This window comes from Numenius arquata, chromosome 19 (genome assembly GCF_964106895.1).
Source record: "Numenius arquata chromosome 19, bNumArq3.hap1.1, whole genome shotgun sequence".
NCBI lineage: Eukaryota > Metazoa > Chordata > Aves > Charadriiformes > Scolopacidae > Numenius > Numenius arquata.
The window spans coordinates 11,593,999-11,611,594 of NC_133594.1; the positions used below are offsets into that span (position 1 = coordinate 11,593,999).

At 43.9% G+C, this 17,596-nt stretch overlaps 1 protein-coding gene across 4 annotated transcripts in view; it reads right to left on the reverse strand.

Annotated features, from left to right (window-relative positions):
- Positions 1-17,596, reverse strand: part of MAPKAP1 (MAPK associated protein 1) — an 88,042-nt gene that overhangs the window by 48,115 nt on the left and 22,331 nt on the right. For all 4 annotated transcript variants that reach the window (XM_074161218.1, XM_074161219.1, XM_074161217.1 and 1 more), the window contains 2 exons: positions 7,975-8,147; positions 3,091-3,267 (listed from right to left, as the gene is read on the reverse strand). In XM_074161218.1, the coding sequence (XP_074017319.1) occupies positions 3,091-3,267; positions 7,975-8,147 (350 nt within the window). The remainder of the gene's footprint in view (positions 1-3,090; positions 3,268-7,974; positions 8,148-17,596) is intronic.

Genomic DNA, 17,596 nt, shown 5'->3' on the forward strand with positions numbered 1-17,596 from the left:
TCCGTCTTCTCCTTGTGTAACTTTGCCAGAGTCCTTGGAACTTGCCAAATTCGGTCATGCCTGCTTAGCTTGCTCGACTGATTGTGCCAGAAAAGAAAATAAGACACAGATGTATTTGAGCTCTTTGAGATGCCAGTAAGAGAGACAGCTAATGGCTTCATTTCGACCCTCCCCTACCAGCTGGGCACAGGTGGGGGGATAATGAGGTCCCTCTCCCTAATCAAACTCAATTATTTACTACTCCATACAGCCACAAAGACATTCACATTCAGCTCGGAATATAAAATGCACCGTGGGCTACTCCCAGCCACCGCCACTGGGTATTTATAACTAACTCAAGTGGCTCAGAGTTTGCCTTGGCAGGAGCTTAAGTGTATGAAGTTCTGCAAACTGTTTCTGCTCAAACATGTCCTGCTGAAGCGGGGTCCCCGGCGAGGCTCCATAACTGTCAGCTCAGGAACTGCACAACGTCTGAAAATACATCCAATGGGCAGGATGTGAGATCTGAAATAAAACACTGTGCTTCCTCGTGAAGCCTCTCAGAAGCATCTACTTTTTTCAACAGTGATTCAGTATTAATAAACATTACAAGTCAAAAGCCTGACACGGCAGCAGCTGAAATACTTCAGCATGAGCAGCAAAAAACAGAGATGCAAAATATAAAGCCACAATTACATGCACTAGTGGGATGACAGGGAAGGAAGACGTAGAATTTACAACAAAACCCTACCAAAATAAGACAGCACGCTCATTTAAACTCACGGTAGTAACAATCTTTTGATCAAGTGATGATCAAGTAATTCTCTATTCTAGGGGACGCATTAAAAATTCCAATTTAAATCTAACTATTTATGAGTTACTATCTACACAGGAAACACGAGCAATTTCAAATTAACATGTGGACACAGAAAAAAACCTCTCAGAAAAGCACAACTTCTTATGATGCAGTTGTCCTATTTCTAATCAGCGGGACTTCCCAAGTCAGAAGGAAGGTCCTGGCACGAACACAAATTATGTTAAAGCCAAGGATTTCCCATTTCTTTTGCAGGATTTGCAGCTGGACCTTCATCCCGCCCCAGGCACCGGGCAGAGAAGTGCTGGCCCGGCCAGGACCCTGCTGGGGTCTCTGGGCTCCACACGGGAACCCCACTCCCACCTCCCCCGAGCCTCCAAAACCTGAGACACACCTGGTCACTGCATTTAATTACTAACCCCTGTTTATGGGGAGTGCAGGCAACGGGGATTGAGGGAGGAGCCAGCTGAGACAGAAAGGGGACTTTTTCCAGATGAGGAATCATCAACAATTTAGAATCCTCTAACGATTCAGGCTTCTTGACTGCTCTGCCTGCAGTAAGCACTCGTCATCTTTTCTGATGGCATGGAATGGGAATAGAAGGTTCTATTCACCTGCTGGAGTTTTGCTGGGGATATTTGATAACACAGGATTATCTTGAAGATAAAACAATCATAGAATCATAAAATTGAAAAAATCAAATTCGTGGCAACAGCATTGACTGTGGAGGAATGCACGCGGGAGAAAGAGATAGTCCCTCTCTCAGCTAAAACATGGAGCGTTCTTCAGTCAGGTGGAGGGAACTAAATATTCTGCATTTCCACAGACGGAACAGCCCGTCGCCCGGCTCTGCTGCGCGACCGTAACCAGCACAAACCAAACCCGGACCCTGCAACGCGACCGGCAAAGGCGGCTCCATTCCCTCCCTGCGCCGGCTCCACAGCGCTGCCCCCAGCTCGGCACAGCTCACTGTCTGCCTCGAGTAACTGATTTGTAAATACTGTTGAATATTTTATTTTCCAGTGGCCTGGTACAGCGGAATGAAGTGAATGGGTCTTTGGGAAATACACCTGGGATTTCTGAGAATTTCTTTCAGTAGGATGCTTTAGAACGTCTCTAAGAAACACAGTCCACAATAAAGAGTATAAAAATGTAATTAAATAGCTCAGAATTTTTTTTTAAATGTCTGATTATTCAAAAGCAGAAGCAGCTGTATGGTTATGAAATGCAAGCAGCCCCTTATAAATTAAAAAAATGTCCAACAGCCAGAAAAACCCTACTAGCATTTTCATTTCAAGAGATCCAAACAATAAATATTTCTCCCAAGTAAGAACTGGTTTATGCTACCAGTATTTTGTTATAGTAATTAAGGCCTTCGGATGGTTTAAAAGATTCCTCACTCACAAATAAAGAAAAATAAAAGTGATCAAGCACAGTAAATATCACTAAAGCCCTAATTCACTGATAATGTTACAGAGCATTCTCCTTGAGCTACGAACCAGACAGGTCCAAGTGTTGTTGGTGATGGGACCGTCTCCCTCAAAACTCTTCTGGACTTGGCATGGGACTGGACACACCACCCAAACTGGGGAGCCATTTACTGCTCATTTCTCTCCTCAATCACTGCACTCTTATTAATGCACTCTGCCATTATTTCTGTTTAAAATTACTTGCTCTTCAGTCCACTAACCTGTCTTAAAATGCAAACTTACTACTTTGTCTATCAAGTTTTGAAAGAAGATTTTGAAGTCTCTCATATGTGGAATACCCAAACACCATGAGTACACTTTTTTTTTTCTGCTAAAAATCAGTAATTTTTTCCAAAATAATTAAAAAGTCAATAGCAAGATCAGTTCTTAATACCTGTTGAAAAGGGCTCTGGGTATCTCACGGGACTGACTTCATAATTTTAACTCTCTGGAGCTATTATTTTGTCTATTATTCAGAACATATTTTTCATAAATAAGCAGCATGGCTGGAGCAAAGCAAGGATTATGAGCTCAAATTTTGTGTAAAGTCCAAATATTTACTAGCGGGAGTGCAACGGCTCAACGTCCCCCACTAATCCCATGCAGAAGGGCTGGTTTCTTCTCCGCGGTGTTGGACACACACCGATGGGTCACCCCAGGTGCTGCCACCAGCACCGACCTTTCCCTGCCTCGTGACAGCCCCCGGAGCAGAGAGCCGGTACCCGCGCCCCCACATCTCCCTAGACTCAGATGAAGAAAAGAGAGGAGGAAAGAGGTGGCAGGGAGAGGGCTGTTCCCGGCGGCGGGGACGGGGAGCACCATACTCACATGCGAACGAAGAGGGACTGCTTGGCAGCCAGGCCGGGGGACGAGTACTTCTCAACCAGCGCCAGGGTGCTGAAGCCAAACTTGTGGATGGGCTCGTTGGAATCCAGGGGTGGGAAATCCGTGTCAACCTCCCCGTCATCCTCCGCAATGTGGAGGCAGTAGGCGTTGACGTTGTCGCTGAAACAGAGACGAACCAGGTTCATTCAGGAGGGAGCGGACAACCCCCGCGGTTCAGCAGGAACCCATCAGCAGCCACCCCTGTTACGGGAGTAACGCACTCGAAAGCCACTGATGGCACGTATATAGATACAGCCCAACAAGGTCCCAACGTATCTGGCTACCGTAACCAGGTGGTAACAGAAAAAAATCCCAAAACCTCAGAGTAAAGCAGTGAGTCTTGCGTCATCCTTCACGGACCGGCAAGAAAACTGACGGTGACTAAAATACACCAGTCTATAAACAGAAAGTCTATAAACAAAGTCTATAAACAAAAGCCTATAGGGAAATAACTACATATATATATACATACACCAGAGTATTAATCATATTTTCCTAATATTAAAATATATTTCTAATGCTAATATTTAAATTATTGAGCTAAAAATAAGTATTCCTTCTTGCTGCAAATGTGCCACGGTTCAGGCATTTTCCCCAGCCATGAAGTACAGCCCGCGTGTTCACGTGGCAGCGTGTTGCTAAACTCTGCAGTTTAAATTTGGAGTTTTAATTGCATAATTGATGCTTAAATTAATTAATTGCAAAGTGTATGCTAATTGTTTAATTGGTCGCTTGATCTATATAGATCATTTTTTGAATTAAATGAGTTGATTTACAAAGTTTATTGATTGGATGTGACAATGAATTATTTCGCTGACTACCTGATTTGCAATTTTCTCAATTAATTCACAAACCTTTGGTTGCAACTGTGCTTTATTGAGAGTGCTTAGTCCAGGTGATCTATACACACCTTGTCACAACTAAGACATTTATTATATAAAGCAGGTAATAATGATGCATTACTATTAATGAAAGCTGTAAATGCGCTAACAAACAGGTAATTCAGCAAGGTTTGTCACTGTGAATTTCGAAAATTCTGCAATACTATTGAAGAAACTTTCATGGGTCTCTGGACTTCTATGAAGAACTGGAACGTTGCTGCAGAATTAATTTTTAACTTCTCCAAGGGCACTTGGGAAACTTTTGGGGAAACTGGTGCAGGCGGCGCCGGCAGAGAACGCTCCCGGGGGCTGCGGGCGGTTTGGGAACAAGCTGAACAAAGAGGCCGTGAATAACACAGACAGGGCTGATCCTGCTCATGGCATGAGAAACGCCTGGCACGATTTTTGGGTCCTTCTCTTATTCTATTCAGATTTCTGTGAACGTAGACACCAAGCTCTGCCTGCCCATCTTCAGCGCGACTCAGAAGTCACCCCACGCCAAGAGACCTCCCAGCCTGAAGAGCCGCCCAGCGCCCACCTTCCGCAGCTCTGCTCATCTGCTAACTACTCCCTTGGTGGAATTCATCTACTTCCTCCTGCTGCGCACTTAAAGCTCCCTATAAATAAAGTCAACATTTCCCGTTGGTACTTGGTGCGTTTGCATAATTCTCACTAAAGCCAGAGGAACATACAGACACGTGGTGACAGAGCACATCCACTGCGGCCTCAAAGCATCCCCAGTGCCAAAAAAAGGGGGTGGTGACGACAATTTATCTCCCACCCATCATACTGCCAATACACAATGTGGGATAAATCCCAGAAATTAAAGGGGTTACAAATGTCTTCAAACGTGGAGTGGGTTCCTGAACGTTAACAGAGATTGTCACAAATTGTTGAAAAAACAAGCCCAATGGGTAAAACTGTTCTGCGTTTTGAAGCTCCACCAGGAGGAGATCAAAGCCCTGAACTTTAGGCTTCAAATCGCAAGGTGGGAAGTCTTGAGAATCCGAGTGTGCTATGGACTGGATGTTAAGTACAAGAACTGACAGAGGTAATAGCATTCTTAACCTCGAAAAATGGAAGTTTATTTGAATTTTACATCTCACTAGTAATTTATTCCTAGAAAGGGATTTTCTTTTTTGCAGACGGAATGACTACAGCAAATGATTACAGCATCATTACTGTGGTTATGACCAAAGTTCATACGTAAGAGGCCAGGAACAGGGACGCTAACACTGTCACTGGTTCCTCATATCACGGCACTGAATAGAGACAAATATAATACAGTCACAATAAAAAAAAAACAGCCTAACTGAATACAAAACGTTCTCAAAGCTGTCAGCTAGTACTCACTCATTTCACACTCTTACATCTGCCTTTTAGGAAAAAGAATTAGGCAGTCATATACTCTTTTCCTAAAGGCAGAGGGGTTGTTTCTTTTAATTACAAGGTCTACAACCTCCTCATTGTTCTCCAGTTGTGTTACTCGCAGGTGTGTTTGTCACTCTGCGTGCCCTGTGTAGCCGACCTGAAGCATTCTCTGTATGGATTTTGTGCAGTGTCACAACGATCCCGATCTTTTCTTTTTATACTCTAAATGACTAAAGCAGGAACAAATAGCAAATGTAGAATGTGCGACCGGCACAAGAAGACCTTCTGTCCTTATCTGGAAATGATGGGAATTAGTCTACAGTTAAATGAATCCCTGCTACAGGACAGGCAGTCAGCAGCGCTAAAAAAAAGGATGAGGAGAGTTGAGAAATAACTGCGAACTACACAAGAAAACAAACTTCTTGTAACCTTGAGGCTCTGCCCCTTCCTCTGAGCATCTGTACCCAGATTCTCAACTGCTGCTGTTGGACTCTCCTTGGGAACTCTCGCCTCCATTATTTATTTCAGTATTTCTGCCCTGAGATCTGATTACATTAGACAGCCTCCTTGGTCGTGAGCACTCTCTGACACACCATAACATCTTATCCTTCAAGGCAGACAGTGACATTCATTTCCCCCCACTGCTGACTTTTGCCGTGGGCAATGATGTTTCCTGGAACACCTCCACTCACGGGCATTGCTCCATCTGAGGAGTGCCGGGCTCCTGAAAAATATACACGTGTCCGAAGACCGACACTAGTGGTATCTTACTCGTTAAAAAATAAACTAATCATACACAACGGACACTTTTTTGAACTGACGATATAATGAACAGAAATTAATAACAGCAGATGAAATGGCACCATCTGCAAATAATTTTGTATTTCTTCTGCAGTGTAAAAAAATGACAAATCAAACTGAAATACTTAACCTCTGAAACTTCTCATCTGTTTGAGAAGAGCTAAGGGAAACCCTGCATCCAAGGCAACAATATCCACAAAACCATTTTCAGGAGGGGCTGCTTTTCTGGGTTCTCCTGTAGCTACTGAACAGAAATAACTGATCTGAAGCCGGGCAGGTCAGGCCCCCCCAGCACCTCCCTGGCCCCCACAACTGGGGTCCAACAGCAGAGAAAACCACTGAGTCCTCAAACGTTTCTGAAAAATGCTGAAAGAGAAAACTGTAAAATTCAGTACAAAAAAATCCCCACGCACCAAATATTCCAGGAACAGCAAAGTGAAAACTGGCTCCTATAGAAAACCAAACCCAAGTGTTGACCTTTGCACCAGGAAAGTCACGCGCTTGTATCTGTTATAATAACTCCATAATAAACTAATGTAAGTTCTTATTTTACGTTCCATGACCCAGCAAAAGCTGAAGTATTTTACAGAAGTGTTTTAACCCCAAAGCTGCTCATAGGAGTGGCTCTGAAGTACCTGTTTTACACACCCTGTGTCTCCTGCCGTGATAAAGTAACGGCTCTTACCAAACCACACAAGCTCTCCACCAGAGCAAATCCAGGCCCTTATTTAGCCCCAGAATCTTAGGGCAGAGCTATTTCCCAATGGAGACATCAGCAATGATTACCAAAGATACTAAAAAAATCTATTGATTGATTAACTAAAACTGAAATTTCTGAGGACAACGCAGATGCTGCTCTTTACAGCAAAGAGCCAACGGGACTGAGGTCAGTGTCTTGTAGAAATTATAAAATACTGCATGGCAGAGGTTTTTGAATTACAGAACGCAATTTTATTCCCAATTTTGAAGAAAACTGGTATTTATTTCGTTTTTGGGATCCTTATTTGCATATTTTTATTTTAATGCTATCTCCAGGAGGATAAACTGGAAAGAAAAGCACCTTTAGCCCCTATAACTGTCGATTCTTAGAAAAACAGAAATATTTTAACACGTGCATAATGAATTAAAGTCATTACCTCAGCAAAATGCCAGCAGAAAGCAACTAAGTGGTAATGCTGGAGTTCCCTGACAGAATTCTGACCAGTTTTGGGGCACGCTCACTATCCTATCACCTATTCCATGGGTTCTGGAGAACACCAGCAGGACCCAGCACGGCGGCTCCTCTCCCTGCCTCTCCCCAGGAGGAAGCGGCACCGGGCACAGCGAGGGCTCAGAGCCCGGCACCTTCTCGCAGAACAAAGACGAGAGGGAGTTACAGACGAGCTCTGCATTTCCTTTGACATCCTTGTGATCGTAGCCATTAAGAACACCACCAAAAAATAGATGGGACATAAAATAAAAAATGTCTCTGTGACACTAAAAGAGAGAGGATTTATATTATTTTTACATAGAGCATTTTGAAATTATGATTCATTTACAGACCCGTGGTTTCATATGCTTATCGTTACGCAGTACCCGGGAGTTTAATTGAAAGAGAAATGGCTACAGACGCACGTGTTCTGCTCAAAAGGAAATACTGATAAATGTGCAGGTGGTTTCTCTAACATTTATCTATAAAAACATTGACATGGAAATCCATTTCATTATGCAAAAAAAAAAAAAGGCTGCAGAGGAGAAAATTAGAGATCAAGAGGTAGTAAAGAAAGAACATTACTTCAGTTTTGGTTCCCGTCCCTCACTTGTATATTGCCAGCATATGAGTCCAATCAGGTCATGCACCTTGGCATTTGCTATCGTCACCACGGTCATGGGCTGCAGTTTGTCTTGGCTTGTGTGCAGTGGGAGGTAGACATCAATTTTTTTGGTTGCCGTTGTACCAACATGACCCTGTCGAGAAAGTATATTTCATTAGAATGTATAAAAGAAAAAGTACGACAGAGCTGATACGCGGTCTGGTACGGATGGAATTCTTCTCAGTAGAAAGATTAAAATACGCTGCTACGACTTCAAATTGGAAGAAGCTTCAACGTTTAAGTTCCAATTCTTTTACTGCTGTTTCATGTATCTGTAAAAATGATATGAAATATTTGGCAACAATTTCACAGATTTCCATAAGTCTGAGCTTCACTGCAAGATCCCCTGTTCTTGCAGGATCCAAAAAAAAAAAAAAAAATATCAAAAGGGTGGGAAGAGGGGGAAGAGAGAAGCGACAAACCTACCTAAAAATGCAAACCCGTTTTCCCATCAGCGTTTAATACAAGCATTGCCCTTGACTCCGCACTTCTGCTGTCTTCTGCAGCCCTTTCCCACCACGTGCAAAGCCCACCTCCCTCAGGAGCACAAGGGGGTGCAGGAGGGGGACGGGCGGCGTAGGCAGAAGGATAATCGCTGGGAACCGGCAGCGGAGAGACGAGCCTGGCTGCACGTTCCCACCAAAAGGATGGGCAGGACGAGCCCTGCACAGCCGGCAGGGCTCTGCACACAGAAACCTCTGAGACCTACACCGGACACAGCCTGAGCAGAGAACTGGGGCAAAAATGGATCTCGATCCAATGTGAAGGTTACGATGACACTTAAAAAACAAACCTTAGGCTTGGCCTTGCTTTGCCAAGAGAAGAACAAAGTCACATACAGCTGAGCCGCTAAACTATTTTGAACTATTTGAAGACAACCAAGGAGGATTAACTGATATTGGTTTTTATTGGAACTTACTGTATTAAAAAAATCTATTTGGCACTGTGGAGATTAACAATTAAATAAAACGTAAAATACATAGCGACATAAAGATCTATAAAGTTTGCATTACATGAAAAAAATGTTTAATCTACTGCGGGTAGGACTGTATTTTTACACCAATAATCTTTTACACAAAAGATTGTACATCCTGATCCCCTCTTCAAAAGCACCCCTGGTGTAACTACATATCTCCATCTACCTCTGTATGTATGTGGGCCTTAAGAAAAGGAAGTATTATTTGAATTAATCACTTGGAATTCCAAGTAACAGAATAAAAGGATTCAATACTATAAATCTGTGATGGGAGTATAAAACAGGGAGTTAAACGCCATGTGCTAATTTCAATATATTGTTAAAAACCATTTGATCCTTCCGTGTGATTATAAATTAGAGAAATAATAGGAATTTAAAGATTAAAGTTATTCATACCAGCACAGCTATAAGTATTATTAAAATCCATCCAAATATAATGAAATTGTTTTTTAAGAAAGCATCGTTATAGTGCAGATACCTCCTCTTCCCATGTTTTTAAGGTAAGAAGAAATTGTTCTTACCCCTCGACAAGGAAATGTTGTATTTGTAACAGAACATGGGACATTCCATCACCTCGTTCGGAGAAGCCTTAACAAGCCCTTGGACGAGGCAGTGAGCTGGTGTGTCTGGGACCCCCGGGATCCCACCCAACCCACCACCGCACCCCTCCACGGGAGCATCGACACAGCGCGACCACAGCTGCTGGAGAGATAAGGGTCTTCCCTTCCTGCTTCCCTTCCTGCTTTCTCCTCTTGCTTTTCTACTTACAGGACTTATTGTTAAGGGGAATTAAGCCGGTGTCAGGTAATGAATGGCCAGTCCCGAAGTCCATCCCTGTCCTTGCCCAGGGGCAAACGCCAGCTGGGGCCGCAGGGCCACGCACGGGGCTGGAGCATCACCCGCACCGAGGCCACAGCCGGGGCCACCAGCCGGGACCGGGGAGCTCTTCTTTCAACTGCATTTGCATTTGCATGAGTAAATAGCAGTTATCAAGGAAATTAATGTGACTCCTTGGCATGCTAAGTCAGTTACATATTTAAATCCAAGGATGGCAGAATCATAACTAACGCTTAGTCCTGATAATGGAAAATCCAAGAAAAATTGACAGCCAGCTGTGAGAGTCGCCGCCAAGGTTACGACGGATACAGACGGCGTAAACCCAGAGAACGGACAAACGCGCCAAGAACTGTGACTAATCACCAAAAAGACCAGATTATTCCATTAGCCACTACTACAAGTACGGACTGTTTTATAAGCTCATAATCCAATAAACACATGTATTTATAAAATAAACACATCCCAGGGACCCTGAGCTCGCAATTATCACACGGAAGATGGCAACTTTCCTTGTACCGCCTTTCCCAGCGCTTCCCTCTCCTTCGCCCTACACCGTCCTGTTGCTTGGGGTTGGTTTTTAAATAACATTTTCTTCTCTGTTCTTCCCCATCTGTAACTCTCCTCTGCCTCCCCCAGTCTGCTTTTATCATCTTGCTTGTCCAAACTCCCTCCGTTACCGATATCCTCGTTCTCCTGCTCACAAACCCTCCACACGCACCAGGGTGTTTCGCACACGCGTGTGAGTGTTCCGGCTGCTCTCCGAGCATGCGGAGCAACACCAGCAGCAGCAGCTCTGGGAACCGGCTCAAAAGCATCCCTATTACACTCGAGGTCTCCAAAAAAGTGAGTGAAATATTTTCACTAATTAGAAGTGCTGTAAAACTGACTGCCGTGAGGTACCAGAGAGGCTGAAACCCGAGATCTGGAAGCCGATTCGACTTTCTGGGAATAACGAGAACATTCAGTGCTGCCTTGGGCAGGAAACACCAGTGTGGCCCGAAAACGCGTGGGTTGAGGCTTAGAGGGATCAATCACCAAGTCAAGGGGGCTGGAGGAACCCCCGCTCTCTCTATCACAAACTGACTACATCAGTTCTGAACCAGCACCAGAGATCTGAAGCCTCAGGTGCCTGAGCAGGACGGAACGAATCCATATCCTGAGTCTGGTCCTGCAAAACATGAACTGTGTGGGAGTTTCCCCCAGAGCTCAGTTACTCACCCGTGCCAAGCTCATCAGGGAGGGATCCGGAGGTGGTGGGACCGAGTAAAAGGCAGCCACTTACTAGTCTCAGTGGCCAGGAGTCACAGACCCAGCCACAGCCACGCGGGGTGTAACCAGCGATAACGGGGGCTTTACGCGGCGCCTGTAGTCACTTCCTCAGCAGGAACCGCTCAGAACCAGGTTAGAGACACTACCGGAAACACAATTACTTTTTTCTCCCAACTAAAAATTGTGTTCCAACTATCGGTGCTGAGGAGGCCCAGAAGATAAAGCACAATTACCTATATTCAAAAAGGCAGCATCAAACTTTATTAATAGTTTCTGTATAAAATTCAATGGAAAATCTATTCAGGGCCAGGGGCCTTACCATTTGGAGTTTCCTTAATAGCCTCCAATAAATCTGGGAAGCATAAAGGGGCTGTTAAATTAACATTTTCCTGATCTGTCACCTGTGGCATAGTTAATTCGTCAAAAAATTCTTTTAGCTTGTCACTGGACACTGTATATTCTGACAAATGAAGTCTGGAATAAAATTGACAAAATATCTCGTTAATTTTCTAGGAAATCACAAATCTGATTCCATTAAGCTTTTATTGTTAGAAATGTTATATTCCACCAATTCTTTAAGGAAGTGAGGAGTAACTGGATACACAGAAAACATACAATAAATGACAGAAAATGTTCTTAGAATTTCTACTAATGGCTTCCCTTAAGGCTACCTAGTGCTCTCCTACAGTCTGAGCTTACGAAAATTTGTTTGCTATTTCATTTTCATCTCACTCAAAGCAAAGATGATGTTTCATCACCTGCAGTTCACTGGAGCAGACGTGGCCCTGTGCACTGCACTCGGGCCGGCAGGGCAAAAAAACAGGGATGCTTTTTCCTAAGTTATTGCGAATGTGGTGTGCACACAAACAAATCACTTAATTTCTTTATATTTCTGTTTTCTCTCTCACTGCCATCAGGATTCTCGGTGGTTGGCACGTCATAGCTCTTTGGCACATCACAGCGACTCCTCTCTGCTGCTGTGCAAGAGCTGCCCAGAATTATGTCTATTATTTGACATTGCTGAAAAGTACAATCTGCTGAATTCACAAACTTTCTGCTTTCTATTTTTTATAATTTCTTCTGAAAGAAGAACTTGGTGTTTCAGAGCAGCTCCTGAGAATCCAGGCTCCTTGTGTCATCTGAACTGCAGACAGCCACAGACCAGTGCCGTGCTATTTGGTGATATATCCCCGTAGTCGGGCTAATGACAGGAACACCGGTAGCACCACCAGCACCAACACACCTGTTGCTGGTACCTCTGGGCACAAGAGAAGGAGTGAAGGACATGAGAGGCAACTCAAATGATGAATTTTCAGGAACTTTCTAGGATTGTATCTGTGAGCCGTGGTGTTTAGTTACAGAAATACTGGTTACTACAACTATGACAGGAAAACTGCACGTAGAATGATCTTCATTGGCTACATATAATTTTAGAAATATCTGTATCATTAAATAATGTTCTGTAATAAAATATGCTTTAAATATAAACACACTACATTAAATTAAAACAGAAAAAAATACATATTTATACTCTATAAATTCTTTCAACACAAGAAGTTGTTCTGAGATTTAAAATCAACTTTTAATCAAAGTCCATGGGAAAATATATACCTCCCTCCAATACCAGATGATGTATATCTCGAATACATTGCGGGGCCACTAATATTCTTCTCCAGGATCCGGGGGGTTGGGTAGCGTCTGTCCCTCCCCAGGACAGCTCTCTCCCAAGCTGAGCTCTGAGGTACCTGCGAGCGGGGAGCTAACGAACAGTCACCCAGAGAAACCTGTGCGCTGGATCCTGCTCTCCCCTCATCTGCTTCACCACACACCACAGCAGAAAATTAAAACAAAGTCCATAAACATTTCTGAGAAAAAGTGATTAATTTTCAACAATAATAATGTACTGCATCTTCCTGTACAATAGTTCTGTGACTAAATGTTATATCACTTTAAGATTAGATGTTCTAATGATATAATGCAAAGATTTTACTGAATCATTATTTAGTGGGAGTCATAAAAACCTCTTAAAATTAATCTTTCATGCACATCTAGCTTATCCAAAGTTAGCATTTAATTAGATGGCCTTGGCACGAATGAGCTTACTACTTTATTTGCTCAATCAGTATATGTCTCTTCAGTAATTATAATTAATTTAAGTCATTGACTCACCTCCCAGCAAACAATGCTCAACGTTACACAAAATGGAAACAAATGCTTACCCTTTTCCAAATGTAAAATGTCTTCACACTTCTAAACTCAGGGAAATGGTTTTGTTTTGGGTGACAGGGTATTTAATACACTCTGTGATCCAGCAATCGCCTCCGGAACATAACTTACTCACACAGGTATTTAAACAACATATAGAAAATACACGAAGGGGAAAAAATTGAAATCTATTAACTCAGCTTTTACAACACAAACAAAAGTTCTAACAGATTAGAGCACAGATGTTTATGGCAACACGAAGGACAACCATTGAAAAGCATTGTTTTCTAAGCTCTTGACTTAAAAAAAAAAAAAAAAAAAAAGCGCAATTATTTCTTCATCCAAAGTAAGTGGGAATAGAAGCCAGTCACGTTCACTCACAAGCAGAACAGCTTTTGAGGGGCTGAGCAGAAAATGAAGGGTCATCTCAATAAAAAAAAAAAAAATATTTTTTTTTTTTAATTTTTTTTAAGGTTAGATGGTCAAGTACCTGAAAAGCTCTCGCTGAGCCCGTGGCAGAAGCCCTCCCGCTGCAGCGCAGTACAGCGGCACTGCCGGCACAGGGCTCCGCGGGGACAGGCCGGCAGCGGGGCAGGAGGCAGGACAGGGTGCCCAGCAGGGACAGCGGAGCTGCCACCCCCAGAGCGCGCGTGGGGAGAGCGGCACCCACGCCGTCCCGCGATTAAACGTTTATAACAGTCTGTTCTTTTTATTTGCACCCTTCTGTAACGGATCTGGGGGAAACGCCTGTTCAGCGGCACGTGACACCGACACTCAGACGTGATGCTCTCGGCGCCCGCGTGAAGATCCAGGGCATTTCTACCCGGGACTCCCCAGAGCAGCACACCACGCGCCACACGCCACGCGCCACACATGCCACGCCACACACCATGCCACACACGCCACGCCACACATGCCATGCCACACGCCACCCTCCTACGGTAAAAAACGGGAACCACATTTAGTCCATCAGGTGGTTAAGGCAGCGTTGGTATTTTCCATTCCTACAGCCATACGATTGCTTTGTTATTCCTAATCCATTCCTAGAACACGCCGGCCGTGCTGCCGCCGGGCGGAGGGGAGCGATGGGCGCTGCCAGCCCTCACCCCTGCCCCGGGAAGCTTCCGAGCTGCTCCCTGCCGAGGAGCGGATTCTCCTTTGTGCCACCCCAGCTTGGGCTGCAGAGTTAGCAGATCGCAGTGTAAAATTCCATTAACATTGTTAAATACTTAATTTATCTTATTCACACTGTCACTATTCATAAAAATTTAACCCAGTAATTTCCTGTTACGCAAAGCATAACAAAGTATGAATATTTAACTACAAGGTAAATAACACACTATTATTTTTTATTCTAAATTGTTGACTCCACTTAGCATGTCTGCTTTGTATAGCACCACACTATTTTTCAATTAAAGGTCCAGATGTTTCAAAGGCTCCAGTAGGCAGCAGCAGTTATGAGAAATGTGTTATCTGCATCGCAATGATCGCTACAACATCAGCTCCAGGCTGCATTAACATGCTCATGTTTTATTCTAGCCCCCCTCCTAATGTACCAGTTAATTATACAACACACAGCTGAGAAACATAACCTCCAGAGCTGGACAGTTTCCTTCCACGCTTCCACCTGAACAAATTTTTATATGCACCTCAAAACTCTGATTTACATATAGAACCACACAGTCAGGTACCCAAACTACTGCCTGCTCTTTCTTGGCATTCACTCCCACAATTAATAAAAATATGCAAGTCCTGAGCAAAGAGCAAGACGTATAATTCTTGTAACAGCAGATTTCAATCACGTTAACACGCATTCATTTATACAACTCACTTTAAATTTTAAACTGTTTTACTTAAAGTGCTATGAATATGATTTCTTGTTACTGCTTCTTTTAATGACAAACCCTATTTGGAGCAGAGGGAGAAGCCCCGAGTCCGTCCCCTTCGCAGCCCAGCCTCGTTTACTTTCACAGAGCTCCCAGTTTTAGGAGGAATAAGCCCAGTCCGTCCCCCATCCCGCCCCTGGTGCCCTCCCCGCACACACGGACCCTTCTCCCGGGGGGTTCATCTCCCAGCGCCCCCCGGCCCCGAGCGAATGGCGGGTGTCGCACCCTGACCCGCTCCCTTCCAACAGCTCTGCCCGGGAATAAAGTCACACTCAGACGTATCAAACGCAACTGCTCGGGCTGCAACCAGAATGCACTCATTGCACAGAACTGTCCTCAGATTCCATCCAGCGAAGAGAAGGAACTGCCTACTTTAGAATTATTTATATTTTACTTAGTAATAAACATTACAATTTAATGCTGAGGAACAGAGTTATTCTTTGTAATAACAAAATGCAGCAAAAACTTATTAAAACTGTAGCATAAACATTATTTGTACATTAAGAAATACTCCACGATGTGTTTTAATGAACAGATGCTATACAAAAGACAAATGTTTTCAGAAATATTCAATCCTTGAACAGCTCAGCCTCTAATCCTCTGCTTCTGTCACACAAAGCAGACAGCCCAAGTTCCTGGAGGACATTAGCCAACCTTAGGTGGAACATTTTTAATACATCACCGTGTCACTTTTTAATGTGCCACAATCTATTAACCACATGGCAAACTAACAGGGATTTTTAAAATATGGGTTTTATAGCTTTGTGCTGGTGATTAATTAAATAAATAGCCGGCGTTTCACAAATCATCCCTCTAATTAGTCTAAAGCAGACACTTTGCGTTCGCTCGCATCCTTGCCATCTGAAGCTCGCAGAAGGGCAGCGCGTGGCGCGGAGGAGCCTGGGCACCGCGGCGCGGCCGTCACCGCGCAGCCCGGCTGGCAGCGCCAGCCCCGGCAGAGCCACCTCCACGCAGGTGCTGCCGTCAGCTGGAACCGGCTCCAGCTGCTCCGCAAAGATGTGCCGGGTAATTATTCTCCCTCCTCCTGACGGGAACAATCGCAGTAACAAAGGAAGCAGAGCTCTATCTGGAATTTGACCTGAAGTGGCAAAGTTGCACCTTGCAGAAAATGAACAAATATTAAAGGCAGATGCTAGAAAAAATTTACGAGCTAAATGATACATTTTCTGTCAAAACATTTCAAAGTCAAAGCTACAACTAATTACATGCAGTCCATTCAAAGAAGCCAAGCAAGGCTTATCATTAAAATGACTCAATTATTCTTAAAAAGAAGGAGAAAATCATCTGTAAAACCTGCCTGAAATCTCATCATTTTTCCTATGCCTATCTAGATAGATCATTTCCCCCAGAGCTCAAATTAAATTCTTAATAGTTAATATGTTCAAGTTTTACTACAGGTTTTTCTCCAAATTATTATTAACTGGAATTTCCTATCTAGGAGGGTTTTTATATGGAAATATGTTCTGCAGTGTTTAGTGACACTATCACAACAGCTTTTTCCCCCTCAATTTAAAAACCATCAGAGAGACGGGAAATGATGGAGCCGTCAGGCTGCTCACGAACGGGGATGTTATTTCCTCCACCAGGTGGTTTCTCGGCATCAGCCGCTGAACCTGCCCCTTATGCCGAAGCTCCCTTGTGCTCAGGAAGGTGTTTGCACCGTTGGGCAGCGCCCACAGCACCCGTCGCACCCGCTGGGACCAGGGCATCCATGGGCACCTTCCTCCCTCCCACTCGGGTGCTACGAGCAACACGTCGTGGGATGAAAACGTGCAGCCTTGAGAAAATGATCTGTGAGAAATGACGCCAGGGCTGGGGTACACCAGGGAAAACTACGTAGAATTTGACTTGGTTCTATTACTTGGCAGTGAGGTATATGCATTTAATCAAACTAAATTTAAACAACTGCACATACACAATCTGGTCACTTCTGTTCTGCAAAAATTGGTTAACAGAAGAATAAAAGCTTAGTGCTCTGCTAAATAAAACTATTTGCTCTTCTTGCAAAAGGAACAGAATCCAATTCCAAGAAAAACACTAAAGCCTCTTCAGTGGGGGATGTTTGGGCCATCTCCCTCACTTTGATGATTTTCTCTGCAGAGCTTAGGAAATGGGGTGACCCCACAATCCGGGGGTCGAGTGCCAAACTGTGCCCAGCGCTGCCGGGGACCGAGTGCCAAACTGCCTCCAGCGCTGCCAAACCGCTCCCGTGTCCCCCAGAGCAAGCCACACGAGGAAAATGATCTTAGCACACAGAACACAGAATGACAAGACCTGAGGCTTAATTCTACCCTTCCCTAGCAAATAAAAAAAAAATAATAAAAAATTCCTCAAACCTGCAACGCAAGT